The sequence below is a fragment of the Ovis canadensis genome, chromosome 7, assembly GCF_042477335.2.
Source record: "Ovis canadensis isolate MfBH-ARS-UI-01 breed Bighorn chromosome 7, ARS-UI_OviCan_v2, whole genome shotgun sequence".
In the NCBI taxonomy this organism is placed as follows: domain Eukaryota; kingdom Metazoa; phylum Chordata; class Mammalia; order Artiodactyla; family Bovidae; genus Ovis; species Ovis canadensis.
Genome location: NC_091251.1, coordinates 26,696,526 through 26,714,321, shown reverse-complemented (window position 1 = coordinate 26,714,321; position 17,796 = coordinate 26,696,526). Strand labels below are relative to the sequence as shown.

Below are 17,796 nucleotides of genomic sequence, written 5' to 3'. Positions count from 1 at the left end.
GATTGCACATCAGCATCCTGCAGTCATCTAGAGAAATGTGATCTAGACATTATGGTTATACCCTGACTCTACTTACTTGTGCAAGTGTGAAAGCACAGGATACTGAGGTAGGAGATAAGATTCAGCAAGAAGGAGGCCTCTCTGGGTTATGTGTATGGTCCATCTAGTGCCAATTTGATGAAAATAAAGCTGAGGGTTGGGATTACCCTTGGGGTCCAGTGGTTAAGAATCTGCCTGCCACTACAGGGGATGTTTGATTCCTGGTCAGGGAACTAAGATTCTATATGCTGCAAGGCAACTCAGCCACATGCTGCAACTTGAGAAGTCTCAGCTCTGCAACTAGAGAAAGCCCATGCACCACAACAGAGACCCACTGCAGCCAAAATACAAACAAAGCAAAAACAAACAAACAAAAAACAGATTAAAAACTGTTCTGGGGGGCTTCAGAGGGAAATTAGAGACATTTTTGATGAGGTACACACAAGAAACATAGGAGGTACTCAAATCTTCGTTGAGTTTTGAAAACATTCTCAAACCAAACTGGCCAAATGGATTCTGTATGGTGCTGAAAGCCTTTCCCTCAAGAGTGAAAACTTTTTCTTATTCAAACTTTTTGTCAGTGACTGGCATAGCACTGTATGCAACTAAAGTCAGTGATTCTCAAAGTGTGGTCTGGGGACCTGGGGGACAGGAGGCCTGGAAGGTTAAAACTCTAACGCATATATATGGAATTTAGAAAGATGGTAATGATAACCCTGTATGAGAGACAGCAAAAGAGACACGGATGTATAGAACACTCTTTTGGACTCTGTGGGAGAGGGAGAGGGTGAGATGATTTGGGAGAATGGCATTGAAACATGTGTAATATCACATGCGAAACAAATCGCCAGTCCAGGTTCGATGCAGGATACTGGATGCTTGGGGCTGGTGCACTGAGACAACCCAGAGGGATGGTATGGGGAGGGAGGAGGGAGGGGTGTTCAGGATGGGGAACACGTGTATATCTGTGGCAGATTCATGTTGATGTATGGCAAAACCAATACAATATTGTAAAGTAATTAACCTCCAATTAAAATAAATAAATTTATATTAAAAAAATAAAATAAAACTCTTTTCAAAATAATACTAAGATGACATTTCCCCTTTTCAATATTATCCTGCCACAAAATATAAGTTCATTGATTTCAGATTCCACGTTGAAAGTAAATCTTAAAAATAATCACTGTTGAGTTTTGATATAAAATCAAAGTAGAGTTTACACAGTTATCTGAAAAGGCTATAAAATATAAATGATATTCCTCCCTTTTCCAAATACTTATCTGTGTGAGGCCAGGTTTTCTTCATATGCTTAAACCAAAACAGTATTGGATGCCGAAATAGACAGGAGAATCCTAACTACCTTCTATTAACAGATTTGCAAACTTGTCAACTAATGCCATTCTTCTCACCAATTTTTTTTTGGAAAAGAAAGGGTCTTTTTAAAATAAAAATATGTTTTCCTAGGTTAACATTGGTAATGTGCTTACTATTGCTATTTTAATATAAACTATTTTTAAAGTATCTCAGTTTTTGTTCCTTATGTGGTAGATATAAACAGATATAACCCACATAAACCAACACTCTTTAGGGTCTTCAATAGTCTTTACAAGTGTAAATTTGAGGACCACTGAGCAGAAATTTTATTATTTTTTATGATGAGATGAAAAATATATTTTATCTTAGTATAAGTAAGACTTCTTTGAACCATATCCTAATATTAATCATTTCATCAAAATCCAGGAGCTGATGTCACCTGACACCCCTTTGAATGCTGTTTCTGTATTTTAGGGTACAACATCTGATAGACAGCTCAAGTCCAAATGGGTCATTTAATATTACAAGGTCATGGGACCAACCCTGATCTAACCAGTGAATGCATGTTGATGTGGATTACTTGGATGAGTACAACATGGATGAATAGAAATGTGTTTTCATTTTAATTGGGGCTATGAAGAAATCTGAAAGTTTTAAGCATATTTTATTCCTGATCCCCAAAGATCTGGATTTTCTGGGAACCGCTGTCTGGAAGATCTTGGCAGAACATGTGTTTCAAAAATCTAGTGTGGCAGAATCATAACTAAACTGAGGATTCCATCCCTCTTGCCAAAATACACTGTGAAGGCTGCAAAGATTTGACTGAAAGTCCTGATTTCCCAGCCCTGAGGTGAAAGCAGAAGAAATGTATCATGTCTTTGAGTCGCCAGCTTGAAGTGGGAAAGTAGAAAAGGGTCAATGTGCTCAGAGGCACAGTAAAAATGTGATTTGAGATATACTCCTCTGGGCTCTGGTCCCAAACCTGATCACAAATGAAAGTGAGCACAGTTCTTACCTTCTGGTGAAACGGGAGTGGGGTTAGGAAGGAGTTGTCTCATGAGCATTTGGGATATAGCAGTTGTGCATAAAAGTTAGTTTCTCTATCTTTCAGGCTTTTGTGACAATACAGAGCAACAGAAGAACATTTTCATAAGCCTTGCAGTAACAGGATCCATAATTTTATGGACTGGAGTATCTTGGAGATCAGGAATTCTGTTAGCCTCAAGGATAATTTGCTGAAATAATGCACAGATGGAAAAAAAATGAGGCTGAACTATATACATTCCTTTTTGCCATGAAATAGGCAATGAAATAAAAGATCACGTGGAGAAAAGGGGAATTCCCACCTCAATACATTATTCCCTATTTGTATTTTAAAGGAGGAAGAGAAGTGACAGAGGATGGTCATCACTGGGAGTTTAATTGGTTGCAGCAGCCTCATTTACCTGTTCACGGTATCAGAACCCCATACTCGGCACATCTCATTTAATGTTAACATATTTTAAAATGCCAGTGAGCTTAAGAGTAGCAGCAAGTGATGCACTGTAATAAAGAAGCACCGGGGTTAAATTAAAAGTAGAGGAAGTAACCTGGCCAAAGAAACTGGAAGCAGAATTCGTTTGTAGGTTTTATTTAGACCTCTGATTTTTCTAGAGGAATTAGGATTCTTTATTGCAGTTCTTACTTACCTTGACTGATAGATTTTACTTAAAATAGACCCTAGTATTCTATTCCTGCTATGAACCATAGTAGGTTATTTTGTTATAATTATATTTCATTAATAAAAATGATAAAAATGTGCAATATCCAATTAAGAGATGAGACTATATAACCTGGAAAGGATTACTTTCTTTTCATCATCTTATAAAATTACAAAGCCAGTCTGTTTCTTTGAACAATTAATCAACAATATCCTACCTCTCCTGTTGGTTAAAAATTGCTAAAACTTTCTGTTACATCTGGGAGTACTTCCCAAAATATACAACAGCAAGTCATGTCTTTCAAAGAGGTGATGGCTCTGCAGTGCATAATTGTGTTCATGCTCATCAAGCCATAGATTTTTAAATACATGGTAAATATTTTGTGGTCAAAACTACTGAGAGGCCATCCTTTGTGCGATTAGGGTCTGGAGAATGCAATTACTCGTGTGTGTGCAACACTGCATCCACAGATAACCGAATACCTACAACTGTAATATATTATGCAGTTATCAGCTACTAAGCTTTCATTTTGGGGTTTTAAATAAGTTAGTGCAAGCCCAATTGGTTGGCACATGGTATAATTATTTCTGGGGCTAATTCCACACCAGATCTGATTAGAAGTCTCCTACGGAAATAGTAACAGAGGACAAGGCTGCAACTTGTATTAAATATGTACCTGAATCCTACACACCTACCAACTGATTTTGAATAGTGAATCCCTCTCAATTATGGGAATTAAATGACTATATTGAATAGATTGAGGGGGCATGTATTTAGAGAAAAAATTGCTTCACTTGCATATACTTCTATGATCACAAATTATGTAGATAAGTCTCCAGTCTCCAGGTGACAAAGTAGGCATGTTGTGGCCAGCTGAAATCTTCTTCAAGTACTCCCAGGGGAAGTGTATAAAATAAAAAGGTATGTTATCATCATTGGTAGCTCAGATAGTAAAGAATCTGCCTGCAATGCAGGAGAGCCGGGTTCGATCCCCGGGTCAGGAAGATCCCCTGGATAAGGGAATGGCAACCCACTCCAGTATTCTGGCCTGGAGAACTCTACGAACAAAGGGCCCTGGAAGGCTACCATCCATGGGGTCGCAGAGTCAGACACTACTGAGCAACTAATAAGGAAGGAAAGGAATCATTAAAAAAAAAAAAGGAGGTATGGTTTGAGAACTATGCCTGTGGTATCGGTACCAGATGACGGTTTAAGTTATTTAAATCCAGTTCAATGCTCACCGTCACTTCATAGCCTAAAGCATAAATTTTAGAAACAAACACAATATGATCGAAGCCCAGGTATTATTCTCCTGTGAAAATTTGAAATTGGGCTTTTTAAATACTCAGCTGAGAAAAATACCTGAGCTTATTCTTATCTCTTAGAAAACACATGATTAGCAACATTTTTTGCTCACCTAAAATGCGTTATTATGTTGTTAACAAGCAAAAATTACTGCAATAAAGAAAATGTTCAAATTTAGTATGTATTTAAACTGAGCATGAGTAATCTAGAAGAAAGCTAATTTTACTATCAGATGTAAAATAATGTCTTCTAGTTATAGTTTCTGTCCAGGTTATTTTTGTTGTTGTGTAGTCCCTAAGTTGTGCCAGACTCTTTTGCCACCCCATGGACTGTAACCCACCAGGTCCCTCTGTCCATGGGATTTCCCAGGCAAGAATACTGGCGTGGGTTGCCATTTCCTTCTCCAGGGGATCTTCTTGACTACTACTTAATTTATATTCAGCAATCTCTTTTTGGAATTTTAAGACAGCTTCATTTAAAATTATATTTTATTAATCAATTTATATTACTATCTGTTACTTTCGTAAGTTGACCTCTTTGGAGGCTTGTTTTCTATTAGGCTTTTCTGCAGGGCTGACTGCTTGGGGCTGCAGAGTCAGAAGGTAGGGTATAGGAGGGAAGAAATTTGTGAAATTGGGTTTATAATAACTTTGTGCTTGTCGACACTAAAAGCATGGGGGTCTTATTTCTATTTATAGTTCTGAATAAAATAGAGCCTGCAAGACAAACTTTCCCACATGATATCAGGTCAGGTCCACAATTAGTTGCAGAAGCAAAAGGCTTTTGTACCTTATTCTAAGGACTCGAGCCAGTTAATTGGGTCTGCAATTAGCCTCTCTGGTTGTAATCAATTACAAGTGCAATTTCTGTGTGTGAACTAATTTTGTGTGCAAAAGTAGTCCCACCAAAACAAAAGCCTAAGTTAGAATGAAATTCAGCTCTGTCTTACCTCACTTACATCCCAGGAAGGAACCAATTTTTTCTGTGAGTCTTGAAGAAAGACATAACCTAAAAGTATCTATGCAACTGAAGTATTTTTCTTAACTTTTCTACAAGTACTTAGATGTAAATACTTTAAAATCTAGAAAAGTGTACATTACTTTGTTATTACTAATAATTAATTTAACATATCATCTTAATTATATTTACATAATTATTAAAAATTATTTGCTTCTCATGTGTTAGTTTCTATACTATGCATAAGTACCCAAACTCATATACACAAATAAATTACAATCAAGAATTCCATTACAATAGATCACTTAATGCGTTGCTCTACTTAAAAGGCCTTAATATGTAACATGAAGATTCAATGAGTTTTACTGTCTGTCAAAACTCTATCAAGTCAGCTTGGGAAATTTGGCCTCGACCAAGGAAATTTAACACACTTGACAGATAAAAAGCAAAACAAAACAAAACAAAGATGCAAATGAATCCCAAACATTTTGACAGCAGTTGATGTTTTAAAGGAACTTCCAACATGCATTTCTGAAATTCCCAATATCATTTTGGCATACCTATTTTACTACTGTGTTGCAGACAACAGCTTTTAAGTTCCCCAATTCATAAATGTAATTAAATAATTACATTAGTGCTAATTAACATGAAACTGCAGATTATTTAAGCGCAAAAAACACTATTCAACTTCTTAATTATTCTTGTTCACACAGCATTTCCTTTTGCTCAGGCGCCCTAGGTGCAAATAAAGCATCCCATCTGCTCGTAATTAGAACTAAATAATTTCAGAGAATGTAGCTTATCATTTTGACTGCACATTTGATTAAAAACAGTGTACAAGCAATATCCTGGCTTATTGGCGTAACAACAACAACGCGCACAAGCCTGTGTTCTTCCATCATTAAAGAAGATCGAAAACATTATCTGTTATTTCAGGGGGAAAAATACAACTTTTTAGTTCATTTCATACAGATGAAAGCGAATTACAGCAAATCACCTCTCCACTGAATAGCAGCCCCCACATAATGACTTTATTTGCTTAATCCCCAAATTAAACGCCGTCTCGAGCGAGGGCCCTGTGTTATTACTCTCATCATGTCGAGAACATTTTCCTGCCGAGACCAATTTGAATAAAACAAGGGGCCTTCCTTGAACTCAATCAAGGAGCCATAATGTGGTGGGTAATAGAGGTTGCTGATAGATTTGCAGGCAAAAGTGTTATACCTAATGATGGGATATGGATAATAGTCCTCCTGGAGGTCCTGATGCGATTCCAGTTGGCTGCCAGATGCTAAAAATCAAGAAGAGCATTGATCAGTGACAGGAAGCTGTAGTGGATTCATCTAGTCAAACTTCAGCTGTTTTTCCACTGTACAGTTAAGCCAGGCATAAATTATATTAATTGATTTAATTACATACTTAAAACATCTTCCCCAATTAATTTAATTAGGTGGCTACATGATGCTACTGGCAGGGGAAGATTAGAGGCAGCTCACTTAATTAACAGAATATGAATGAAAAAAAGAGAAAGCAAACATAAATGAAATTGTGAGCACTAATTAAAAGGCTGTCTGCAAACTTAAATACTTTCTGACAAAGTGGTGACAGCAATGGAGACAAGAGAGGATTTTTTTTTCCCCTAGCAAATTAAAGTGCCCAGGAGGTATATATAGGGAGAAAAGGTAATGCAGTTAAAACATTGATTTTCTGACAGAACTACCATAGTCAAAGTGAAGGGACTTTTTTTCTACAGAAAAATTGCAACAGATTTTGTAGGCACAAAAGCCTGATTCCTTATTAGGGCTAAAATATGATGTAGAGACAAATGTAGGGTTTGTGCATTGCACATTAAAGGGAGTGGAGGGGGTAGGGAGTTGGAGAGAGAAAAGGGAGATAAAGAGACAACTTACTGCAATCGTTCAAGCGAGAAATGTTTAGAAAAAGAGGTCTGCCTTAACAGCTGGCAGCCTTGTGTACCTTGGCTCGGATGCGGAAATTCTCCAGGTGTCTTTCACGTGATTCCTTCAGAAGCTTCCTGAGCCGGGTCTTATGGCAATGTAAGATCCACGCGATGGCGATGACACCTGATGCCCACTTCTGCCGGCGATAAGACAGGAAATGTCTTCTTGCTTTGTAGCATTTCCACGTGGCTTGGATCTTCACGGCAGCCTCTGTCCTTCCATCCTGGCCCTTGTACCTCTGTCCTGGAAGATTTAACATCATTTGGATGTCAAATGGGTTCTCGAACACTGAGAGAAGGTCGTATCTGGTAAGTTTATTCTTCAGCTCAAACTCTGGAAGGAGCGTTACTAAACTGTTAGCTTTTATTTTGACTTCTGGTATCGCATAGTCCTTGAGAAACTTCTCGATGTGTTCCAAGAGAGAAAAAATACTTCCCCAAGACAAACTGAAATGCTCCTTGAAAGCTAAGAAGTCCGGGGCTGTCTTGTCTACAACGCCATTGTAAATAAAAAAGTCATAATCCCACAGTGATCTCTGGGTCTTAGAAGGTGCTGTCACTTTCAAGGCCTGGGGAAGGAAAGTGTCGGCAGAGATGAAATAACTGAATGGTCAACACATACACTATCACATTAACATTTATTACCTGAGAATGGGAGGATACGAATCACAGTTCTGATTTAATACATACATCATACATGTCATAATAGGAAAGTCTTGCTGTCATATAATCATCAGACTCATTGCCAGAAGAGTATCTTAGAGGTTGCTCAAAGCTATAACCATTCTTACAAAAGTGTTGTAAAACTGATCACATAAAAATCGTGCATCTAGTTCGCTTTGATATGGTGAGCTGACCCCATAATCTCTGTGATTTACTTTTCACACATGCATGAATGGAAGCATGTCACTGTTTTCTTGTTCATAAATTATCCACCAATCCTGAAAAATAGAATGAAGCCTTTCTTTGCAGTTTCTACGACTCCTTCAGATAAGCCCCTCAAAGCTGCCCTGTCTGGTCTGAACTTTTCTAACAGATCAGCACTTTCCAGCATTTTGGAGTTCTTCTGTCACCTTCTCTGAATATCCAGGAATTAGTTTTATAAAAAGCATTATGTTGTATGTTATCACCCTTGCCACTTTCAAGGTTTATCTTCACATGTTCTTTCATTCTTAAATCTGGACACTTCTTAGGGACATATCTGGAGCTATCCCCAGGCAGACAGAATCTGAAATTTCACAATTAAAACCAAAAAAAATTTGCTTTTCATTTTGTTCCTATCAGTACTGATTGAGTTTTAAGTCATGAAAACATATCATTTTTATTTTTAAATGTCAAGAGGCATTCTCTAAGAATGAGATTATTGGGCAGTTTTTTTATTCTTTACACTTTTCTGCATGAAAAAAACTGAACAAATGCTATTTTAAAAATAAGAGATTTGGATGACAACAAGCAATATGTGTCATACATACACTGCTTTAAAAAACAGAAAAAAGGAAAAGGAAATTTTGTGTCACTGTCCTCTATGAAACTACTTGCATTTCATTATTTAAACCCATGGTACTAGAAAAACAGACATTCTGTCCCATGGTCTAAATGAGTCCTATGGCCTGAGGTGTGAGGGGAGTAGGTGTTTCAGGTCCTGCCTTCTCGTTAGTCAACTAGGTATCAGCTTAACTGTGCTGACTGCTTCTCGCTAAGGGATTTAAGGAACAGATTGTCTTCAATATGTCAACATTTTCAGGTGCATAAACTCCATCTCTACCAGATTATAGACTAAGAATTTTCACAAAACACAAAGGAAAAAAAGACCCAGTTAATTTATCAATGACTGTTATTCCACAACACTGTGCTGAGTATTACTACGTTAAATTGTGCATGCTTTGTCTTTACTAAACAAATGTTAACTGATATTAACTAACAAATTCAAAGCAGAAAGGTAAGAGAAAAGCAAGCCCAAAGATATATTTACAATAAAACCACAGTAAGGAAACACAAGGGGAAAAATAATCACCTTTCAATTCTTTTTCTTTTCTTAGGTTCCAGGCAGTAGAGTAATTAATTAGGCTGCCATCTCAAGTAAAAATGCTGAAAAGCAAGTGTTAAGTTTGAAAGGGGGTAATTTCCTTGAATTTTGAAGCAGACTTGTATAGCAACAAACTTTTGCATACTTTCTGAGTCATTATAGGCATAAGAACAATGGAGAAAGAATTTTACCAAGACTCTAGCCCTTTCTGAGCTAATCAAGACTCTAAAAGAGAATGCAAACTATTTGGTAGATGGAAACAAATTCCTTTTTCTTGGACGGGCAAGAGGGAGTTAGAGAAGCAATGCCTCCTTCGGCAGACATCAACCCTGGCAGGAAGAGCTTAGCTCCTGGTAGAAGACAAGGGGCACGTGTTCCAAAAGCAGTATCACTTGGCTACATTTCTGCCTTCCTTCAAGAAAGAAGATGGTGGGAAGGTTAGAATTCAGAGAAGAATGGCAGTACTTCATCACTGAGGGACAGACATGCAGAATAATCACAGACGTACAGAACTGGCTGGTCCTGCCAGTTACGTGGTTGATTTTGTGAACAAGACCCTGAGATTCCTATAAGAAGCACAGCTATGAACGAAAGATTCACCAGAAAGTCTTGTCTCCTTGGTAACATTAAACTAGTTTTGAAATTTCTTTTCTTTACAATGAGTTGTGTGGAATTGGAGCAATCTTGGGAGAAGTTTAGAAAGGAGTGGACTCTTAAGCCTCTATTAGACAGTGCCCTTCCAGGGAGTAGGTCTAGGGCATTGACACAGCAGCAAATGCATCTAAGACCTTTTGAAAGAATAGCTGTGCAGTGGGAATGGGGTGACCGAATTGCACAGGGGCTGTTTTAGAACAAAGGGATTACACCTCCCTACCTTCTTGGATGATATTCCAGTAAAGACATGCTCTCAAAGGAAACACACTCTTGGACATCAAATAGACCACTCAGGCACAGGGAAGCTATGGGTTTAGAGTCAGCTAAAGCATAACTGTAGTACATCTGTCACGGAGAATGCCACACTTGGGAACACTTTAGACTTGGAGCAAGAAAAGACATGTCTCTCAAGAGAAAGGCTTCCCAAATTAAAGCAGTGCATCAGCACTGTGAGATCCATTGAGCAGGTAAAGACAAAGCTGCTTCACAGCCTGCTAGGAATGAGAGCCCTGATTAAAGGTCACACCATGCTTCAGGTTCTGGTTCCTTCTGCTATTCTTCCCTTACTATTTATCTCCATGAACTTGTCGACAATTATTTCTTGCTTTCTTTCCTCCTTCCTTCCTCATTCTCTCCTTCCTTCCTTCTTTTCCCTCTTTCTCTCCCTTTCTTTTTCCTCTCCTTCCTCTTCTCCTCCCAGCTGCTTTCTCTCTCCTCTCTTTTAAGATGTGCTGTACTATCGATACAGTGCTACTGACTCAATGGCCACACTGCTTCCTTCTAGCAGTGACAGTTGTCTATTGCGCCATCTGCATACTCACCTAGTTCTTTTCAGGACACCAGTCACACCTTTGTGAGATGCCTGGCCTTACTAATCAGCCCACATAGAGTCCAAATCTGCGGCTGTGGCCTAACTATTAGCATCCTGTTCTAACTGAGTCAACTAGCTTGGAAATTCTCTTCTTCATTTGCAAAGTGGAATTATTAACTAGGTGACTTTGAGAGTTTTTGGAGCAGTTATTCAGATAAAAAATTCGAAGTCTGAAACAAGCAGAAAGGCAGGATGTTGTTGTTCAGTCATTGAGTCAGGTCCGACTCTTTGCAACCCCATGGACTGTAGCATGCCAGGCTTCCCTGTCCTTCGCTATTACCCGTAGCTTACTCACATTCATGTCCAGTGTGTTGGTGATGCCATCCAACCATCTCACACTCCTTTGTCCCCTTCTCCTCCTGCCTTCAATCTTTCCCAGCATCAGGGTCTTTTCCAGTGAGTCGGCTCCTTGCATCAGATGGGCAAAGTATTGGAGCTTCAGCTTCGGCATCAGTCCTTCCAATGAATATTCAAGGTTAATTTTCGTTAGGATTGACTGGTTTGATCTCACTGTTTAAGGGACTCTAAAGAGTCTTCTCCAACACCACAGTTCAAAGGCATCAATCCTTTAGCGCTCAGCCTTTTTTATGGTCCAGCTTTCACATCTGTACATGACCACTGGAAAAATCATAGCTTTGACTATACGGACTTTTGTCAACAAAGTAATGTCTCTGTTTTTTAATATACTGTCTGGGTTTGTCATAGCTTTTCTTCCAAGGAGCAAGCATCTTTTAATTTTATGGCTGCAGTCATCTTACATAGTAATTTAAAGCCCAAGAAAATAAAATCTCTCACTGTTTTCATTGTTTCCCCGTTTTTAGCCATGAAGTGATGGGACCAGATGCCATGATCTTAAAGAATGTTGACTTTTATGCCAGCTTTTTCAGTCTCCTTTTTCACCTTCATAAAGAGGCTCTTTAGTTTTTCTTTGCTTTCTGCCATAAGGGTGGTGTCATCTGCATATCTGAAGTTATTGATATTTCTGCCTGCAATCTTGAATCTAGCTTGTGCTTCATCCAGCCTGGCATTTCTCATGATGTACTCTGCCTATAAGTTAAATAAGCAGGGTGACAATATACAGCCTTAATGTACTCCTTTTCCTATTTGGAACCAGTCTGTTTTTCCATATCTAGTTCTAACTGTTGCTTTTTGACCTGTATACAGGTTTCTCAGGAGGCAGGTAAGGTGGTCTGGTATTCCCATCGCTTTAAGAATTTTCCCAAAAAAAAAAGAATTTTCCAAGTTTATTGTGATCCACACAGTCAAATGTTTTAGCATAGTCAATGAAGCAGGAGTAGATGTTTTTCTGTAACTCTCTTGCTTTTTCTAGATCCAACAGATGTTGGAAATTTGATCTCTAGTTCCTCTGCTTTTTCTAAATCCAGCTTGAATATCTAGAAGTTCTTGATTCACACACTGTTGAAGCCTAGCTTGAAGGATTTTGAGCATTACTTTGCTAGCATGTGAAATGAGTGCAATTGTGTGGTAGTCTGAACATTCTTTGGCACTGTTCTTTGGGATTGGAATGAAAACTGACCTTTTCCAGTCCTGTGAGAGTTTCCAAATTTGCTGGCATATTGAGTGCAGCACTTTCACAGCATCATCTTTCAGGATCTGAAATAGCTCAGCTGGAATTCCATCACCTCCACTAGCTTGGTTCGTAGTGATGCTTCCCAAGGTCCACTTGACTTCATGCTACAGGATGTCTCACTCTAGGTGAGTGATCACACCATTCTGGTTATCCAGGTCATAAAGATTTTTTTTGTATAGTTCTTCTGTGCATTCTTGCCACCTCTTTTTAATATCTTCTGCTTCTGTTAGGTCCATACCGTTTCTGTCCTTTATTGTGCCCATCTTTGCATGAAATATTCCTTTGCTATCTGTAATTTCCTCGAAGAGAGCTCTAGTCTTTCCCATTCTATTGTTTTCCTCTGTGTCTTTGCATTGTTCACTTAAAAAGGGCTTCTTATCTCTCCTTGCTAGTCTTTGGAATTCTGCATTCAGATGGGTGTATCTTTCCTTTTCTCCTTTGCCTTTTGCTTCTTCTTTTCTCAGCTATTTGTAAGCCCTCCTCAGACAGCCATTTTCCCTTTTTAATTTCTTTTTCCTTGGGGGTGGGTTTTGATCACTGCCTCCTGTATAATGTTATGAACCTCCATCCATAGTTCTTTAGGCACTCTGCATATCAGATCTAATCCTTTGAATCTACTAATCACTTCTACTCTATTATCATAAGGGATGTGATTTAGGTCATACCTGAATGGCCTAATGGTTTTCCCTATGTTCTTCAGTTTAAGTCTGAATTGTGCAATCAGGAGTTCATGATCTGAGCCACAGTCAGCTCCCAGTCTTGTTTTTGCTGACTATATAGAGCTTCTCCATCTTCAGCTATAAAGAATATAATCAATCTGATTTTGGTATTGACTGTCTGGTGATATCAGTCCGTGTGTAGACTCATCTGCTGGCAGAGGGTATTGGAAGAGGGTGTTTGCTATGACCAGTGCAGATGATGATTACCTATATCAGTAAGTTACAGATGTGAAGAAAAGAAGACAGGCCCAGTATTAGCTTCTAAAATTCAGACATAACCACCTCAAAGAAAAATTCCAGGGAAAAGAAAGGCATGTGTTTAAATCTAATATGAATGTTTTCATCAAAAATGTTCTTTTCAAACATGCGGATAGCATGTGGATATGGGATTAAACTGTAGCCAAGGATCTCTAAATTGGATTTAAACAAGATCTCCTGGTGGTAAATGCTCCAGTTCTTGGGATAATCCAACATGGATATCACCTTTAGAGAATGATTTGCCTAGAAGGATAGACTAAACCACTTTTGAATCTATTAGCCAATGTTCAGTTTCTCAAACAATCAGACATATCCACTAGTAATTAACCTAACCAGTTCCACTGTGTGAAAAAGATTAAGTTCTTCCTGCCATTATGGCTCTAACGGAGAGCTTAGTTCAGAGTATGAATGGAGTAACCTCCAGAGACAGAGAATTCATTACTCCCTGATGACCAGGGATGCCATTTGCCTGGCCTGTTCTTTAATATTCACTACGGGTTTACAGTGTGTTAAGGTTTGCACAGAACAGACACCAAAACCTCAGCCTGTTAGACTTGTTTGAAAGATACATACAATATTCAGAGACAACAGCTGACCTCATCAGGGTTCAGGAATTGAGCCCAATCATAGACCTGAACTTTAGAGCATGAGGAGTCTTGAATGTTACTGGCCTCACCTTTAACCCAAATAAGATATTGTTGGTCCAGGGGAATGAGCCTTGACCTTGAAGTCTGACCAACCTGGGATCAAGTCCAAGTCCAAGTCAAGTCTGCTACCCTGTGCTATGTATTCTTGGACAACGTACCATCTGCTATAGACTAAATGTTTGTGTCCTCACAAATTTCACATGTTGAAGCCTTAGTCCCCAGAGATAGGGCCTTTGAGAGGTAATTAGAACATGAGAGTAGAGTCTTCATGATGAGATTAGTGCCCTTATGAGAAGAGACAAAAGAGATCTCTTTCTCTACCATGTGAAGATACAACAAGAAGGCAGCCATTGTCAAACCAGAAAGAAGGTTCTCATCAGAACCCACCCAGACTGGCACCCTGACCTTGGACTGCCAGCCTCCAGAACTGTGAGAATTAAAGTTTGCTGTTTAAGCCACACATTCTATGATATTTCATTATAGCAGCCTGAGTGGACTATGACAACATCCTTTCTGACACGTTTCTTATTTGTAAAAATGAGAGGTTCCTATGAAGTTGTTGTGAAGATTAGAATATATGTAAAGACTTTTTCACTGCCTGTTAAACCAACCCTGATGAACATGCCAGAGAACCATGGTATGGTGGAAAAGTGATGGATCTGAAGAAGATTAAGGATCTAGGTTGTCACCACCTTCCTCTGTGGCCTCTGTAGGAAGTCACTTCTCCCATGGGGTTTCAATTTACAACAGGGCACTTCTAATTTTGACCCTCTATGTCTCTCTGACTTACAGTGTTACCTCTCCAGTACTATCTGTGTTTAATACACTCCTGGAGCTAGTCAGGCCATCAAATCAAAGGCAAACATCTCCTACAGCTTTACTTAATGTACCATGAAAGACACCCAGGTTTGTCCCCCCCCCCTCCCTTTTCTAGCTTTTATACAGGAAACTCTGGCAACTTACAAACTTATTTACAAACTTATTTAACCCAAACTTACAAACTTACTTAACCCAAATAAGATATTGCAGGTCCAGGGAAATGAGTCTTGGCCTTGAAGTCTGACCAACCTGGGATCAAGTCCAAGTCCAAGTCAAGTCTGCTATAATAGCGAAATAGCTACCTGCACCAACTCTGTGTAAGATGGTCATGGGGAGAGAATCCCAAAAGGAGATAGTCCAGTATTTTAGGGTCAGCAAATCAACAGAACTGCTCTCAGTTTGTAGGACATAGAAACTGCATAAGCCTTAAGGGTCAGTTAAAAGTGAGAGTCACTTCACCCTTACAAAGAGACTAAACAACAAAGATGAACTCATTGAGTTGAGCGTAAAGGCCACTCAGATCAGCAGCAATCCTCCAGGGATAATTTCTGTAATTGTTTTGGAAGTCTATCTTTATTTAAATGATTTTTCCTGAACCCTGAAACACTTCCTGAGGAGAAAAAAATATCCTCATCTCTGGATGCATTCTTTTGGAGCAAAACCACTCAATGGATCCAGTTCTGACTGAAGATCAAACAACAAAATCAAAAGACTTTTTAAATAGATGAAATCTATATTTAGTCAAATGTAAAGTCTCCTTTTCCAGAGACATTTTGTTTTATTGCTGCACTGATTTCATCTTTCCTGCTGCCCTTCTACTACTCTCTGAGAGAATGTGACATAGTTCAGGGCCTCTTGGACAATTATGATGGATGGGTAGAACCTGCTAGGGATATGTACCAAACAGCATGGGAATCCAGAGCAGACTGGATTTCTAGTTTTCTGAGAAAAAAAACACATTATCATTTTCTCTATAGGTAAAGGAAAAAGAGCACGCCTTGAGAAGGCCCTCTATCATCACCAAAGTAAAGTCTGACATGACAATTTTCTTGAGGAAAAATGTGTGTACAGCAAGTCCGTTGATCACAGATCGCTAAACACTTGCAGAATTCTTATAATACCTCATCTTGTCACGCTCTCTATACCTACATATATTGGACAGTCCAAAAGGTTCATTCAGTTTTTTTCCATAAGATGGCTCTAGTAGAACTTAATTGTCCTTAACTTCATTAGAAACAATTTTGTTAGAATGTATTGTGACAGCTGTCATATCAGGTGCATTAAAAAAAAATCAAAATTGGTGAATTTTCTTTCTTCATTTTTTTAAAAAAGAAAATTTGGCTGTGTTGGGTCTTTGTTGCTGTGCATGGGCTTTCTCTACTTGTGAGTGGGGGCTATTCTCTAGCTGCGAGGTGTGCAGGCTTCTGGTTGCGGTGGCTCCTCTTGTTGCAGAGCACAGGGTCTAGGCACGTGGGCTCAGCAGTTGTGACTTGAGTGCTCTCGAGTGCGGGCCCAGTAGTTGTGGTGCATGGGCTTTGTTTTTCGGCAGCATATAGGATCTTCCCAGACCAGGGACTGAACCGGTGTCCTCTGCATTGCAAGGTGGATTCTTAAACTCTGGACCACCAGGGAAGCCCCCAAATTGGTGAATTCTTTATATAGCCATTTTAATATTGAAGATGGAGGAAAAAAGACATTGTGGCATATTATGCTTTATTATTTCAAAAAAGGTAAAAATGCATCTGAAGTGCAAAAAAAAAAAAGATTTGTGAAGTTCCATGCTAGACATTTCTCCCTGGCCAATGCTCCACAATTGGTCAGATGAGTTGAAGTTGATAGTGATCAAACTGAACATTAATTGAGAACAATCAACATTATACCAGGCAGGAGATGGCTGACATACTCAAAATATCCAAATCAAGCACTGAGAATCATTTGCACCAGCTTGCGTATGTTATTGCTTTGATGTTTGCGTTACACACAAGGGGGAAAAAACCTTCTTGACTGTATTTCCAAATACAATTCTCTACTTCAATGTAACAAAAACATTCCATTTTTAAACAAATTGTGATGGGCGATGAAAAAAATGTATGCTGTACAATAATGGGGAACAGAAGAGATCATGGGGCAAGCAAAATGAACCAACAACAACCATACCAAAGGCCAGTCTTCATCCAAAGAAGGTGATGTTGTGTATGTGCTGGAATTGGAAGGGAGTCAGTCCTCTATTATAAGCTCCTTCTGGAACACCAAATGGTTAATTCCAACAAGAACTGCTCCCAAGTAGGCCAAGTCAAAGCAGCACTCAGTGAAAAGCATCTGGAATTAGTCAACAGAAAACATATCTTCCATCAGGATAATGAAAAACCATGTTTCTTTGATGACCAGGCAAAAACTGTTACAGCTTGGCTGGGAAGTTCTGAACATCCACCATATTCACCAGATATTGCATCTTTGGATTTCCATTTATTTTGGTCTTTACAGAATTCTCTTAATGGAAAAAATTTCAAATCCCTGGAAGACTGTAAAAGGCACCTGGAACAGTTCTTTGCTCAAATGGAACAAACTATTGGGAAGATGGAATTATGAAGTTGCCTGGGAAATGGCAGAAGGTAGTGGAACAAAAGAGCAAATATGTTGTTCAATAAAGTTTTGGGTGAAAATTAAAGATGTGTCTTTTACTTAAAAATCAAAGGAAATTTTTGGCCAATCCAATACATTCTACTTTATTTTAATTCATAGCATTTGCCACTACCTCACATATTAAAATAAACAACTTTCCTTTACCCTTATTAGAATACAAATCCCAAGAAGGCAGAAACTTGATTTGTTTTGTTTACTGCTATATTCCTAGTGCCTAGTACCCTGCCTGACCCACTGTGAAGGGTCAGTAGAGAATCTCTGAATGAATGAATGAGTGAATAGTAAAATTTAAA

At 38.8% G+C, this 17,796-nt stretch overlaps 1 protein-coding gene across 1 annotated transcript in view; it reads right to left on the bottom strand.

The window, feature by feature from the left end:
- Positions 1-17,796, bottom strand: part of IQCH (IQ motif containing H) — a 229,438-nt gene that overhangs the window by 109,006 nt on the left and 102,636 nt on the right. Inside the window, 2 exon segments of the mRNA XM_069597379.1 lie at positions 6,540-6,606; positions 7,293-7,844. Coding sequence (XP_069453480.1) covers positions 6,540-6,606; positions 7,293-7,844 — 619 coding nt within the window.